Below are 15,016 nucleotides of genomic sequence, written 5' to 3' on the forward strand. Positions count from 1 at the left end.
CATGGAACAAAACAGATGCTTCTCAGAAGTTTTACTACATGGTATTAAGAGACTATGGATTTCTGGATTAACCCTTTAGACTATGGGTAGCCAAACTGGTGCCTTTCAGGTGTTGCTGGACTCCAACTTTCTTCCCCCTCCCCCGACAATTGGCCATGTTGTCTGCAGGTGATGTGAACTGTAGTTCCACAAATATCTAGAGGTCACCACATTGACCCGCACCTCCTGTAGACTTTATCAGAATAAAACAGAATGGCTTTATTCTGATAATCAGCCAGTCCCTGTTGCTGAGAGCACAGGGTATAATGTGTAGCTAAGGTTGCCAAGGCTCAGATTGGGTTCAAGCCCAATGAGAGAGGACCCAGCATTATGATGCTTACTGTAGAGGCAGAAGATGGCATCTTGTAGGTTGAGAGAAGACCATAGCTATTCCTGATTATCACAGAGAGTGGAGTGACTAGCAGAAGCTCTCCAGGCAACAGCTAAGTGGCTAGACCAATAATATGGAGGAAAATTCACTAGAATAAGATGGTGGGAGCAGTATATGTGATACAAAAGAAAGAATTGGGGGTTTCCCCATCAATTCATTCATCTGAACGCACAATTGATTATTATTTTTACTGTGCAAATGATAGTGCTGACGTACTGAAGGTATGAAAGAAAAATCTGCAATACTTTTTAGAACGATTTGAAAACGATACTTTTGAAAGCCTGCCTGGCATTCTAAAGCATGCGCCATCAATTTAATAAATATGAAAAGCCTCTGAAGTTACTTTCCAAACCCTTCCTCTTAATGTTGTCCTTTCACCCCTCTCTCTCACTTTTTTACAGTATTGCTTTATAATCTAAGCCTGGATGTTAGCAGGAGGCCAGATACCGCAGCAAGGTTTTATTTTTCCTATAATGGCACATCTGAAACGACTTCTGGAAGCCTCAGCATTTACAACAGCAACAACGTTACTTGCACAACTCACCAAGCATTCATGAGGGTAACATGTGTGTTTCTTTCTCTCTCCTAAATAGAATTGTTGAAGTAAAATAATTGCACCTGTATTTGAACAACGATGGGAGAAGGACTGCCAAAAACTGGCTTGTTCTGTTTCTTTGATGAGCAAGACATGAGCAGAACATCTCCTCTCTGAAATGGATAGCCTTATCCTTCATGAATTTGCCCAATTCCTTTTTAAAGCCATCCAAGCTGGTGGCTATCAAAAGATGTAACGGTGGCCCTCAACTTGGAAATCTTCAAGAGGGGATTCTAAACTTCTGAACCACCTGTCTTGCACAAATGCTTGTGTCATCCCTACTTCTGACGCAATGTCCTTCCCTGTTTTGAAACATTAATACTGAAAGTGTCTCCCCCTTCTGTGACCTTTGAACTTAAGTCAAGTCATTCAAGTTCAATAAATCCTCAGCGTCTGTCGAGCATAATCCTTGCATATTCAGTATCTGAGAAAATAATAATTAATAGCTAATTGGCATAATGGAAAGTAATGAGGAGCAGATGTAGGGAAACCCTTGTGGAAAATTATATGAATTGGATAACATACGAATTGGTGGAAGCTTTCTTGTAGATAAGAATTAAGAGCAGGAGACATGTGGAAGGCAATCAGTCCCTGCCTATCTCACCCATCCGGGGAATAATTTAATCATCTTCGCTATTGTAATGTTCAGTGTTTCAAGCAAAGTAGCTTGCTTGGGAACTGAACTTTGATCGAGAGCCTTACTACACAGTGTGGTCTGGCATTAAAATTTGTATATCTTACAAAGACATACAAGAGAAACAGAGTAGACTCAATCCCAATTTACTTATTCCAGTTCAGTGCTGGGATTTTAAGCAGAGGTCTTTTTCCTGGAGGACCCTGGCTATGATACCTTGAGCATGCAGCACCATCCTCAGAAGAAAGTTCCATGGAACTTGCACCCTAATAAGCAAATTTTTTTGCAGCCTTAAGCAGAAAAGAGAAAAGGTTACATCAACTATGTGTGAGTGTAGTCCTACTCATCCTTTTCGTGACTGCCAATATGTGGCCCCACTTTGGAGGATTAGCCAAAGTGGAATGTGGTCGCCAGGCCTTTAAAGGATCCACACCTCTGGTCCAGCTTTGTAGCTGTTTCCTGGCCACTTCTATGAATGAATGAATGAATGAATGAATGAATGGTATGTTCATTGTAGTCACAGACCAATGAAACTTCTCTAAATGCATCATTAGAATGTTATGAAGAAATGCAACATTGGAAGCACCTTTGAGTTTGCTTTGGCTGCACCTTGTTTACTATAATTTAAGCCAGGCATAGGCAAACTCGGCCCTCCAGATGTTTTGGGACTACAACTCCCATCATCCCTAGCTAACAGGACCAGTGATCAGGGATGATGGGAATTGTAGTCTCAAAACATCTGGAGGGCTGAGTTTGCCTATGCCTGATTTAGGAAATATACAGTGGTACCTCGGGTTACAGACACTTCAGGTTATGTGTTTTCGGATTGCGCACCGCGCCGAACCCAAAAGTACCGGAATGGGTTGCTTCTGGGTTTCGGCGCTCACGCATGTGCAGAAGTGCCGGATCGTGACCCACATGTGCGCAGACGCGGCGCTGTGGGTTGCGAACGTGCCTCCCGCATGGATCATGTTTGCAACCCAAGGTTGCACTGTAACAAGCTTTAGAATGTAGCTCAAAATAAAATACAAGGTAACTTGTTTTTCAAGAAACAAATGAAAAACAAATGAAGTTCCAACATGTAAGATTTTAGAAAGAGAGAAAAAGGAAGCAGCTTTGATTCGGCAGGTAGGATGATCTTGTGGCATTCATCCAGCAGTGGGCAGCAACGTGGTGATGCAAAGCCACCCTCTTGACACTGGTGTCACTCCAGATTCCCTGGACGGCACTGGGGCAGAGCAGGGGTGACAATGCAGTCAGGTCTGCATGGACCCACTAGTGTAGCCAGTCCACGCAGCCCTGCTATTCGCTCCCTGCAGACATGACCTCACTGCTGCCCTGCTCTGTCCAGGTACAATGAGCAATGGCAATGCTGATAGGATGACTCCACCCCACCGTACTGGCTGCTACTGGATCATTGCATGTTGACCATGTGGCCGTTCACATACTTAGAAATTCTGCTATTTCTGTTCATGTAGTGATCTAAGGTAGGCGGGGTTTTCTTTACATGCACACGTGTGTGTTTTTATGTTGTTAACTCATTAGGTTTCCAATTTCCGTAGAAAAATGTGAGGGATATCTTGACTCCTATACATGTTGAAGCCACCTACCACCTCGGAGAGAATGTTCTAAAGAATCAAAGTTCAGATGAACTCCCACCACTCCAGCCAGTTCTTCAACAACGGACTGAGGATGATGTCATACGCAGCAAGGTATGTTTGCATTTGCGAAAGTAGCATGTTTGCACCTGAAACGGGTTTTTTTGCATACTTATTGCTATTTGTTTTTCCTCCAACATTTATATGCCTCTCTGTAACGTAAAGTTTTCTGGACAACTTAAAATAAGTAAAACAGTTGAATTGCAAAATAAGTTTCCAATTGCATTTGTGTGTATGTTTCTCCCCCCCCCCATGTTTATGTTTTGTATTTGTGTATTTTTGGGGCCATTGTAGCAACTCCTGAGAATTGGAGATGTGGAGCATGAATTTATTAAATAATTGAATGGTCCAGATTTAAGCACCTTGCTCTGTGTGTTCATCTTATAAATGCTACTTTTAGGATTGCCATCTTCGTTTTTTTAAAATGTTTTTATCGAAATATTTTGCAAAGGTACATTCAGTGTCTTTGTTTTTAAATCGTAGCATCCTTCATACAAATCAATTACAGTCAGTTTGAGACACATTTTTAGGCTAGAGAGAATGGCTTCAGAAATATTACTTGTGAAGCCAGTCCTATGGATACAGACCCATGAGAGTAAACCAGGGGTCAGCAAACTATGGCCCCCAGGGGGCTGGTTCACTGTCCCTCAGACACTGTTGGGGGCTGGATGGGAAGGACAAGCTGGTGCCTTACCTGCAGCTGCCACCCCATGTGGCTGTTTCTGCCCTTTCGTCCTCCTGCTCCCTGGAGGTGAAGGCCACTGCCTGGGCCACTTCGCCGCCAGCCTCACCATCCTCCACCTGAGCCCTAGCCCAGGCCAGCTGTCCTCCTCCAGGAACGCAGCTGCTGCCTCACTCATGGGGACACAGAGCGGGAGCAGCCACAGGAGCACCAGGGCGGCAGGGGGAGGAAGAGGCCAAGCGGCAGCAGCTCTGCCAATCAAATGCTGCGCCTGGTTTACCTCAGTGCAGCACGGGGATGTCTCTGCCAATCAAACGCCACACCTGGTTTACCTCAGCACAGCATTTGATTGGCAGAGACGTCCCCACCCCATCCTGAGGTAAACCAGGCATGGCGTTTGAAAGGCAGAGCCGCCGCTGCTCAGCCTCTTCCTCCCACCGCCTTTGCTGGGAGTCTCGGCTTCACGGCAGGTTCTTAAATGGCCAGGCCAGATTTAGAAGCCTGCTGGGCCTGATCCGGCCCAGGGACCGTAGTTTGCTGACCCCTGGAATAAACTATTCCCCTTGCTCTGTACGAAACTTTGAATAGCAGTTAATTCATAAGTGTGTGTACGTGTGTGTGCATGTGTGTGTGCACTGCCTTCTGTTACTGGCATTGTTTTCCCGATCCGGGCAAATATGTTCATTCCCTTATCTAATTTTAAGTGCTCCAATGCAGTGTTTAAGAGCCTAATAAACCCCTAAAAATTAATAAATGTTTCCCTCGGCAAATACCGTTGTGATAAAAGGTCAAACGGATTTGTTTCCACACCTCATGAAGCATCTTAGTTAGCATCAAGCCAGTCTGAAAAAAAAACATCAAATAAAAAAATGCCTGCACTACATCAGTCCACTGACAGTGTATTATTCAGTGGGAATCACAAGTGGGGAGATTGTTGTAGCATTTGGGTCCTGCTTATAGTGACCATGGTGAAAACAGAAGATGGGGCTAGATGGTCCTTTTGCAGTCTCTTTTTATGGTCAGTAATACCATGTGTATGTTGTGTAGGCTGATGTTGTGTTAGGAGCCTCCCAGAGGTATCTGTTGAGGGCTTGCTTAGAAAGAGCTGTTTCCTTTTGGGTCCCATGCTTTGTTGTTGTTGACAGTGGAAGGTACTAGACCTGAGTGTAAAGAATGAGAGAAAGGAGTGAGGACCTGCCACTAAAATACTGTTTTAAATTAACAGTCTGAGTTTCAAGGTGAAAAGGGATTTACTTCTGAATACAGTGGTACCCCGCAAGACGAATGCCTCGCAAGACGGAAAACCTGCTAGACGAAAGGGTTTTCCGTTTATCGATGCGCTTCGCAGGACGAATTTCCCTATGGGCTTGCTTTGCAAGACGAAAAAGTCTTGCGAGTCTTGAGATTTTTTCCCGCTCCCCACCCCCTTTTTCTAAGCCGCTAAACCGCTAATAGCCTTTTAGCGGCTAATCCGCTAATCCCTTAAGCCTTTAATAGCCGCTAATAGCCGCTAAACCGCTAATAGCGCTAATCCGCTAAGACGCTAATAGGGTTGCTTCGCAAGACGAAAAAACCGCTAGACGAAGAGACTCGCAGAACGAATTAATTTCGTCTTGCGAGGCACCACTGTATGTATGTATATGGTATTGTATTTGACCCTAAATAATTGTTGTTTTCCTCTTTATAGTTTATGTTTGCAAGATTTTGCTCTCAAGAAAATTGCTCTGCTAACTTGCAAGTTTCTGGAAAACTTGCATTCCCAAGGTAAGTAACTAGTGATTTCTATGCTGTAAAAAAAGGGGGGGAAAGCTTCATTTATTTAATTATTACACTTATGTCGCACCTTACTTCCAAGGAGCTCAAAGTGGTATATATACCATATTTTTCACTCTATAGAATGCACCGGACCATAGGAGGGGGAGAACAGGGGGGAAAAAAAAATTCTCCCCCTCTCTGCGCAGCGCCCCTTCAGTGAAGTGGTAGGAGAAACAGAGCCCCTTCCATTTCTCCTCCCGCTTTGCTAAAGGGGCACTGCTTAGAGAGGGGAAACTGTGCAGCGCCTCTCCAGCTCTCCAGGCTTCAGGCGGCTATCCGCAAGCCTTCAGAGCGCAACGGGAACTCCTGCTGCACTCTGAAGGCTTGTGGATAGCTGCCTAAAGCCCCAGGAGTGCAGTGGGAGGTCGCGCTGCGCTCCGGGGGCTTCAGGCGGCTATCCGTAAGAACTCCTGCTGCGCTCCGAAGGCCTGCGGATAGCTGCCTGAAGCCTCTGGAGTGCAGCAGGAGTTCCCTCTGTGCTCCGGGGGCTTCAGGCAGCTTCAGCGAAAGCAACGCGAAGCCTCCGGAGTGCGGGGGAGCTCTCCCTCTGCGCTTTGGAGGCTTCGCGTTGCTATCGCTGAAGCCAAGGAGCCTGCATTCGCTCCATAAGACGCACACATATTTCCCCTCAATTTTTGAAGGGGAAAAAGTGCGTCCTATAGAGTGAAAAATACGGTACTTCTCTTTGCATTTCACAATATGCCACATCCTGAAGAACCCTTTTTCAGCAATTTGTGTTGCAGTGTTCTGTACATTTGTACGGATGAGAACTTTTATGGACATTGACATATCTCCATAAAAATGGGCTCCTGCACTGCTTAGTGTGATATATACACACACACACACTATGATTGCTAGTGAAAAATCTAGTTTAGCTTTCTCACATTCTCAGATGTGCACTCAGATTTTATTATATGTGCAAATATCATACTCCACACTGGCCATCTTTTTTTGTCCCGGCTCCCCTTTCCAGCTTTGGTGGCACACTGGCAGTGAAACAAAATGCAGCATCACACACAATAGGAAAGGGAAGAACACCCCATTATTTAACTTGGAAGCATACTGCAACCCCAAGATCCAGCCACTGGAATGTTAACAGTTGTGTGTTTCTCCTTAATTTGAAACTTAGCTTCTTACGCAGAGCTTCTACCTTTTGCTGCCTGCCGAAGTACCAGCTTGTCTCCCCAAGGTGTTCATTGACTAATGTGTTGGTCTCGAGCCAATATATTTGATAAATGTCTATTTCAAGGCAGCTCTTTTGCAAGTCTTAATTAAACTTTAATGTCAAATTGAAGTTTACTTTTTAAATCCTCTTAGGAATATTTTTTTTGCTTGTTAACGTGATTAGAGAACACCAGGAGGAATGCAAGCTAGACGTGCTCACTCACGTGCAGGAGTCTATATATTAACCTTGACTTGGAGTTTATAAGATGAGAGCTTGTGTGCAGCATAAGGCGGCCATAAAAACAGCATTAAGCACAGACACACCTAGCCATGTGCTTTTATTTTCTTTTTTAAAGTGGAAACGCAAAGAGGAAGCAAATAAGGCAGTCATTGCTAACAATATGAGACAGAGCAATTACAATCAGCACAAAAGCTACAATAGAGATGTTTTGTCTGTGTGTGTAAAAGCACTTGCTAGGTCATCTAGGCTTGCCAAGTGGTAAGGACAATCATGCCCCACACCCCCTTGATCAGACAGGGAATAGTAAAATGCCCACCACCAAGTCATAGGACAACAGTGTCCATAAAGATTTCTATTTTGCTACACATTTGTATGTGATAGAATAGTGCTTCCCCTTTGGTAGGAAGATGCAGATGACCAAGGTCCCTCAAGAAGACATTACCTTAGGAGAGCTGGCCATTTTTATCCTGCCATTCTTCCTTCCAAGGAGCTAAAAATGGCATGTAGGGTTGTCTACCCATCCACTGAAGCAAACTTTATGCCCCAACAGCCCTGTGAGATAGGTCAGGGTGAGAGATGGTGCCAGGTCCAGCGGGCTTCATCAGATCTCTTTGGTCCTTCTTTGTGTAAAATTCTGTGGCAATTTCTTTGTCACCACTTGGCAAAATGACATAAGCCCTGCCCAGGTGTTAGCTGTTCATGTCCAAGGGACAACTGCCTGGCCAGGTGTCCTGATTGTGTGAAAGCCCCTACGTGTGGTAAGGAGCTGATCAGTTGGGCTTTCTTGACAGACAACACTGCAGTGACACGCAGCTGTTGAAAAGGACATGACATTGGAGAACGGGGCTAAATGTGTGGGCAACAGACAGCTAAGGTGTCCTGGAGGGAGAACCATATGATGGCAGGGAGAACCAGCAAAAGTGATCAAATCCCATTTTTGTACAGGGCAGGTGCTTTCTGAACCCACAGGCCTAAACATCCTGAAGTAGTCTTGTGTAGCAGATTTATTTTGGAAGAGTTGGTTTACTCTCCTAGGAGAAAATAGCAGTTCCTCCAGTGGAGTTATTTCCCAGCTGTGAGCTTATAATAGCAGAAAGGGGCCTTGTGATCCTCCAGATGATGCTAGACTCCAACTCCCAGCATCTCCAGCCAGCATGGCCAAAGGTCAAGGGTGTCAGCATCACCCTTGAGCCAGTGTCACCAACTGGACTCATCCACTCAGCCCCGACTGGGCTAGGCGAGCTGGGTAGCACTTCCAGAGACCTTCTTCTGCAGGAACAGGTCTAAGTGCTGTGGACTCACAACTCAGAGCTGTGAGCACCTAACTCACTTCCAGAAGACAGCCGTGCACAGCAGAGTATAGCAGAGCACAAATCACTCGGACGACAGCGCTGAAGAATATCTTCTTTTATTCACTACAGTTACTGTACTATACAAACTATATACAAATGGAGACGCTGGACTGCACTGAGTGTTACAGCTGCTTTCTGCAGCGACCTTAGCTACACAGAGATAACACTCAGTCTCCCCCTTTGAAGTGAGTCTGGAGCGGAATAAGTACTGGAGCACAATCTGCCCCCTCCTCTCTAGAAAATCAGCAGATTCTTGCAATGGGAGGGGTGAAATCTCCTCAAAGGGTTGATGGGAGTTGGGATCCTAGCGACATCTGGGGAGGGACACAGGCTTCCCGTGTATGGCTTGGCACTTTAGAGGAAAGCCTGAGCTTGTACAAGCCTCTTGTACTTGAGTAACATTTGAAATTAAGTCAAAAGCAATCTTTTCATTTCCAACAGGCCTCATGAAAAGAAGCCCTACCTTGTAGTGGGAAGTACCAGGGTACTGATGTTGAATGTTACCTTGTACAATGCTGGCGATGATGCCTATACAACTGCCCTCCATATCCAGCTCCCCAAAGGGCTTTATTTCACCAAAATTCTACAGCAGGTAAGAAAGGAGGGGGTCAGTTTTCATCAGAAAAACAATAAACACACCCAGCACCAGTCTCTATCCAGACTTGAGCGACCAATGGCTTCTTTCTACAAAAATGTAATGATATCCAATTGCAGCTCTCCATTACCTTGTTACGTTGGTCTCTCAGAACATGTTTTTTTTTTTTAATATATACTTTTGCAAAACATCCATGTTCCTGCTTCTTGTACATTGTTACCACAGGAGGAAGCCCAAATACATTGTGAAGTGTCGGAAAGAGAAAGTCATGCGGTGAGACTTGACTGCAGTGTGGGGCATTTATATGTAGATCACCTGTCAAAGGTAAAATTAAATATCAACTTTTTAAAAATATATATATTTTACTTTCTTTGGCATCATTTACATTGGGATGGGGAACTTATGACCCTCCAGATGAAGTTGAACTAAAACTCCCATTATATCCCTGACTGGCCATGCTGATTGGAGCTGATAGGAGTCCAAAAACATCTGGAGAGCCACAGGTTCCCCACTCCTAACTTACACCAAGAACACACCTTGTGTCCTATGGCAATGGAATAGACACATGCATGTGTTTTTCTTAACTGCCCTTTTGATGATTAACTAATAGCCTTGCAGTTACGATCTGTGTCAGCACACATTTGAAAATAGAAACATAGACATGGAAGGGACCACTGGGATCACCCAACCCCCTGTAATGCAGGAATATTTTGCCCAACGTGAGACTTGAACCCACAACCCTGAGATTAAGAGTCTCCTGCTCTACCATCTGAGCTATCCCAAAGCTCACACCTCTCTGGAAGCAGAGTTCTTTGGAGAACTAAAAACTGTAGACAGGCTGGCAGTGTCAAAATGAAGCATTCATGGGTGACAAGCATGGCAGTCAATAGGATTCTGCCAGCATATGTAGTACTTTGGGGATTGTGTGCCAGGGAGATTCTTAAACTATTTTGGCCTAAGGGCTTCACTCACCCTTGCCCAAACCTCTCCCAGGGCCAAGTGCCAGTGGTGGCTGTGATCAGAAGTGGGTGTGGCCACTCCACAACACACTCTTGAAGACACACCACATGTTACACACTCAGCTCACACAATTTACATGGGCATCCACACACAGAGGTGTGTGGACAGGCACAAAGCCTCCCCTAGCATCTCAGCTGTATTGTGCACATCAGCAGAACAGAAGTGGAGTTTTCCTCCTCATCACATTCCTAGGCTGGGTAAAGGTAAAGGGACCCCTGACCATTAGGTTCAGTCGTGGCCGACTCTGGGGTTGCAGCGCTCATCTTGCTTTATTGGCTGAGGGAGCCGGCGTACAGTTTCTGGGTCATATGGCCACAGGACTAAGCCGCTTCTGGCGAACCAGAGCAGCACACAGAAAAGCCGTTTACCTTCCTGCCGGAGTGGTACCTATTTATCTACTTGCGCTTTGACGTGCTTTCGAACTGCTAGGTTGGCAGGAGCTGGGACCGAACAATGGGAACTCACCCCATCGTGGGGATGCGAACCGCCCACCCTCCGATCAGCTAGCCCTAGGCTCAGTGGTTTAGACCACAGTGCCACCTGCGTAGAGAAGTTTAAAACAGTAGCCACAATGTTTTCCCTCACCCAGCCCAATTTGCCATCAGCAGCAGTGCTGAACAAAGCACCTCCCGCTTCTCAGTGCTGTCACTCAGAGTCGATTGGAGTGTTCTGATGTTTCCAGAGAGCTTGGCCATCACCAGCACTTGGGAAACAGCTGAACAAATCATTTCTCTAAGTGCCCCCATCTTTTTTTCAGTAGCAGCAGGAAGAGGAGAGGCATTCAGCACTGCTGCCAGTGGTGAAATGGGTGCTGGCAGTGGGGCAGTTAAAACAAAAGCAAGAAAACCCTCTGCAGGCCAGTTCTGGTCCAAAATGTGGTGGCTTACCACTCCTGGTTTACCATGTGCTGTGTACTTGATCAAATGGATGAGCCACAAAAATGCAGCTTGCCTGGCCAGCAAGTCAGACTAAACATAACAATTATTCTAAGCACACTTGCTAGGAAACGAATTCAGTAGTACCCATTTCCCAGTGGGTGCATTGAAGACTGGGCTGATGATTAAATGAGTTACAAAGGCAGCATGCAGTTCAGATGCCAATAATATAATTTCTACTGATATTACTAATATAGTATGCTTGCTGATAGAATACAGATGCATTCGTTTAAACCCTAAAGCATTTCATTTACTCCACAGATGGATTTCAGTTTTGGGTTGGATGCAAGCTCACTTAGCAGGGCAGGAGATGACCTCAGCATCAGCATTAACGCAACCTGGTAAGTGCTGTTTGCTACAGATTGCCGCTTTAGACTAATATTGTCTCTGCATTTGAATGACAGAACCGGGAATTACACAAGGAGTTGCTGAAGCATGGAAAGCATATACTACATAATGTGCAAAAGTCCTAACAAAAACCAAATAAAATCTGTTTTTAGTAGTTTAGTAGTTTGGTTGCAAAAATAAGACTTTAGGTCAATTGCAGTGGAAATGTGCTTAACTCTTTCACTCAGACCAATAGGACTTTTTGGGTTGGCTCATGCTCTCTCTTAGTGATACTAAGTATGCAGTTCAGAAAACTTTATCTAACCAAATCTGATCTTGTGTCTTGTGCATGTGTTGTGATACACTGTAATCTTTGTTTCCTCCCATAGTGAAAATGAACTGGGCACTGACATATTGTTGGATAACAGCCTAATTTTAACATTGCCTCAGAAGCATGAGGTTGAGCTGAGTGTTCATGGGTAAGCTAATGAATGTTCAAGTGTGTATATAGAGCTGATAACTGCTGCAATCAGGGTTTTGAGGAAGACAGCATGAACCCTTTCTAGGGTCCAGCAGGTTTTTGGATAAGGTGGTTTAAACCACCTTCATATTTCTGGGAGCAAAATATGAATCCCTGTGGCCCATGTGTGAGGGCTGAATAACAAAATGATTGGCTGGGTGCCTGGATTCAAAATGTGGGGCTCAACCGACTCTTCAGCAGGAGAGAGTCCCAATGGGCAGAATTTAAACTCACAAAGTCAAGCAGCACAGTGAAGCCTAAGGAGTGTAGGCTGTTAAACCTTTTGCATAACCCATTTAGTCTACTTGCAAAGCGCTCCTCTATTTCTACCCCTCTTGCAATGAGCAGACCACACAGTGTTAAGTAAGTTTTAAAATGCTTTACTTATAGATTCAAAGGTCTCATTCGTGAATTTATCTAAGCAGAAGCAAGGAGAACATGGGCAGAATACTCTTGGGTAGAAAATGCAGAAATATGGTTTCAGACATGTATTCCAAGCTTGGAGCAAAGCTTTGCCATATCTGCCTTGGTCAGTTACATGGCACAGAGACAGAAGGGACAAGAAGAGGCTTCGCTTCCTTTCTCATCAGAGAACAGGGAGCATGACTTAACTGAGTCTATGAACCCCTTCATGTACTGAGTCTTAACCCCTTCATGTGCTAACTAGTTCTTATGAATAGTTCTGTTTGACTTCCATCTCCCACATCATTTCCATGCCTTTAGGATTTCACTGTCAGTGTTTCTGCAATCTTGTTACCTTTTCATGGCTTAGAAACTCTCAGAAGAGCTTAGAATATTGAGCTGTTTGGGAGATGGGGTACTCTTAACAAACAAGGGCAGATGGGTGACGGAATGCAGTTGAAACAGGAAGCCTCTCTAGGTAAAGAGGGACCAGAGGGTTTCTGAAAGGGAAGAGAGACCTGGATGGTAGAGCATCCAGAATGGCCCCAGTTCAGTCACTGGCATCTCCAGGTATGGCAGGAAAAGAATTCTCTTAGAAATCCTAGAGAGGCACCACCATCCAGTGTAGAGAATGGCTGATTACCCCCTTTCCCAGGTGGGGCGGAGGTTGCGGCTCCTTGCATTCTGTGGCCATCCATGCTAGCCAGGGAACATGTGTCCAGCTGGCAATTTGGGGGATTTCCCCGGCTGCAGAGTAGGCTTGCCTGCCAAAAAACTAAGTTTAAACAGGCCAGTCGGAGCCCCCCCTCAATTGGTCAGTGCCTCACTGGCTGAGCGGGATTGCCTGCTTGCCTGCCCAGTCAGCAAGCAGTGCATAGACACCAGCTGTGCCCGACTCCCTCAGCACAGTTGGCAGAAGAGCCTGCCATCCTAGAGTTGGAGACCCTGTTATACTTGCCTCTTGCAGGCAGCTAAAGGTAAAGGGACCCCTGACCGTTAGGTCCAGTCGTGACCGACTCTGGAGTTGCGGCGCTCATCTCGCTTTACTGGCCAAGGGAGCTGGCCTACAGCTGCTGGTTCATGTGGCCAGCATGACTAAGCCACTTCCAGCAAACCAGAGCAGCGCACGGAAACACTGTTTACCTTCCCACTGGAGTGGTACCTATTTATCTACTTTGACGTAGATATCTACTTGCACTACCTACCTATTTATCTACTTGCACTTTGATGTGATTTCGAACTGCTAGGTTGGCAGGAGCAGGGACTGAGCAATGGGAGCTCTCCCCATCACGGGGATTTGAACCGCCGACCTTCTGATCGGCAAGTCCTAGGATCTGTGGTTTAACTGACAGCGCCACCCATGTCCCAGCTACTATAACTAGAATTAGGCTGCCTGTGAGCTGACTTCCATTCTTATGACCTGGGATTCCAGATGTGTAGCAAATGGTACTTAAGGAAGCTAATTGACAATGGATGCACTGGTAATGATTTCATCAAGATTTATTTTCTATCATTTCTTTTGGGAAACACTTTTTGTAGATCTGTATCTCCATCATCATTTGTTTATGGACCCAGTGAGGAAAATTCACCAGTTACCTGCATAAAGGAGACGATAAACTTCACTTTCCATGTAAGAGATATTTCTTACAGACACATTTTCTGTTCTCGACACTTTCAAAAAGTGAATTAAATGAAATTTATCACTTCATGGGGAGGGGGGGCTTTTCCTTGTAGGTTAAGCTGATTTCAATAAAGCTAGACATTCTCTGAGCCAGTAAGGCTATACCTGCAGTGCCTCTTTCAATTATATCTCCTTGGATTATTCTTGGAACACAATTCCTTCAATAGTTCCCCAGATGAAAAATTAACTGTTCTGTCAAAGTTGCTTTCTAAGGTTAAGTAATAAAAACATGCAGTTTTGCCATTATTCCAGTTACAAATATGATGGGTGACAAGGCCACATTTGCACTGGGCAAAACACAGAAGAATTCTGTGGGGGGGGGGGAGCTTAAAATGGGTTTGTGGACTCCTATATAGCCCCAGAATAATTTAATTCTGAGATAGTGAGAAAAATAGAATGTATATTGTGACGAGACGGGTTATAGCCCCTGCACCATGAGAGGGGAAGGAGGCAAGCAAATCAGCCAAACCTCTTCCTGCTCACTACTGCCACTAAGTGGATCTCTGCTCACCCCCTCCCACCTCGCCCTCTGGATTCCTTCCCTAAACAGCTCTTTAACCCTTTGGATTTTTAACAGACCCAGCCTTAACTTCCTACACCAAGTAGACGTATGACGCATTAGGCATGGGGTGCATTAATAATTATGGAATTTTGTGCCACCCTTCTTCCCAAAGGTCGCTTCCTGAAAAGGTGGCTTCCTGATTTACAGGGGCAAACTCTTTTTAAATGTCCCTCGGGACAGGGGGAAAACATTGTCCACAAGGCCTCAATGGAGACATTAAAGAACTTAATGTAGCTGTGTTGTGACAGTCGTGTGTCCATTCCACCTCCTAATTTTTCTCCTTCCAAAAAGAAGTCCAGAGCAGTAGGTACAGAATGCTGACGGGCTGTTGTAGGAGGGAGGAAAACGGAGTGGAGGGGAGGAGACACACACAGAGTAGCTGGAATCCTGAACAGCACTTTCA

At 45.2% G+C, this 15,016-nt stretch overlaps 1 protein-coding gene and 1 long non-coding RNA gene across 3 annotated transcripts in view; both read left to right on the top strand.

Moving 5' to 3' along the window:
• LOC310665215 overlaps positions 1-15,016 on the top strand; it is an 88,971-nt gene that overhangs the window by 65,472 nt on the left and 8,483 nt on the right. The window lies entirely within an intron of this gene.
• The window catches only part of ITGA4 (integrin subunit alpha 4), a 51,250-nt gene that overhangs the window by 27,751 nt on the left and 8,483 nt on the right, over positions 1-15,016 (top strand). For both annotated transcript variants that reach the window (XM_083407179.1, XM_083407180.1), the window contains 8 exons: positions 832-989; positions 3,222-3,371; positions 5,687-5,763; positions 9,013-9,163; positions 9,392-9,490; positions 11,383-11,462; positions 11,838-11,927; positions 13,910-14,000. In XM_083407179.1, coding sequence (XP_083263305.1) covers positions 832-989; positions 3,222-3,371; positions 5,687-5,763; positions 9,013-9,163; positions 9,392-9,490; positions 11,383-11,462; positions 11,838-11,927; positions 13,910-14,000 — 896 coding nt within the window. The remainder of the gene's footprint in view (positions 1-831; positions 990-3,221; positions 3,372-5,686; positions 5,764-9,012; positions 9,164-9,391; positions 9,491-11,382; positions 11,463-11,837; positions 11,928-13,909; positions 14,001-15,016) is intronic.

The sequence above is a fragment of the Podarcis tiliguerta genome (genome assembly GCF_965153285.1).
Source record: "Podarcis tiliguerta genome assembly, chromosome: 1".
NCBI lineage: Eukaryota > Metazoa > Chordata > Lepidosauria > Squamata > Lacertidae > Podarcis > Podarcis tiliguerta.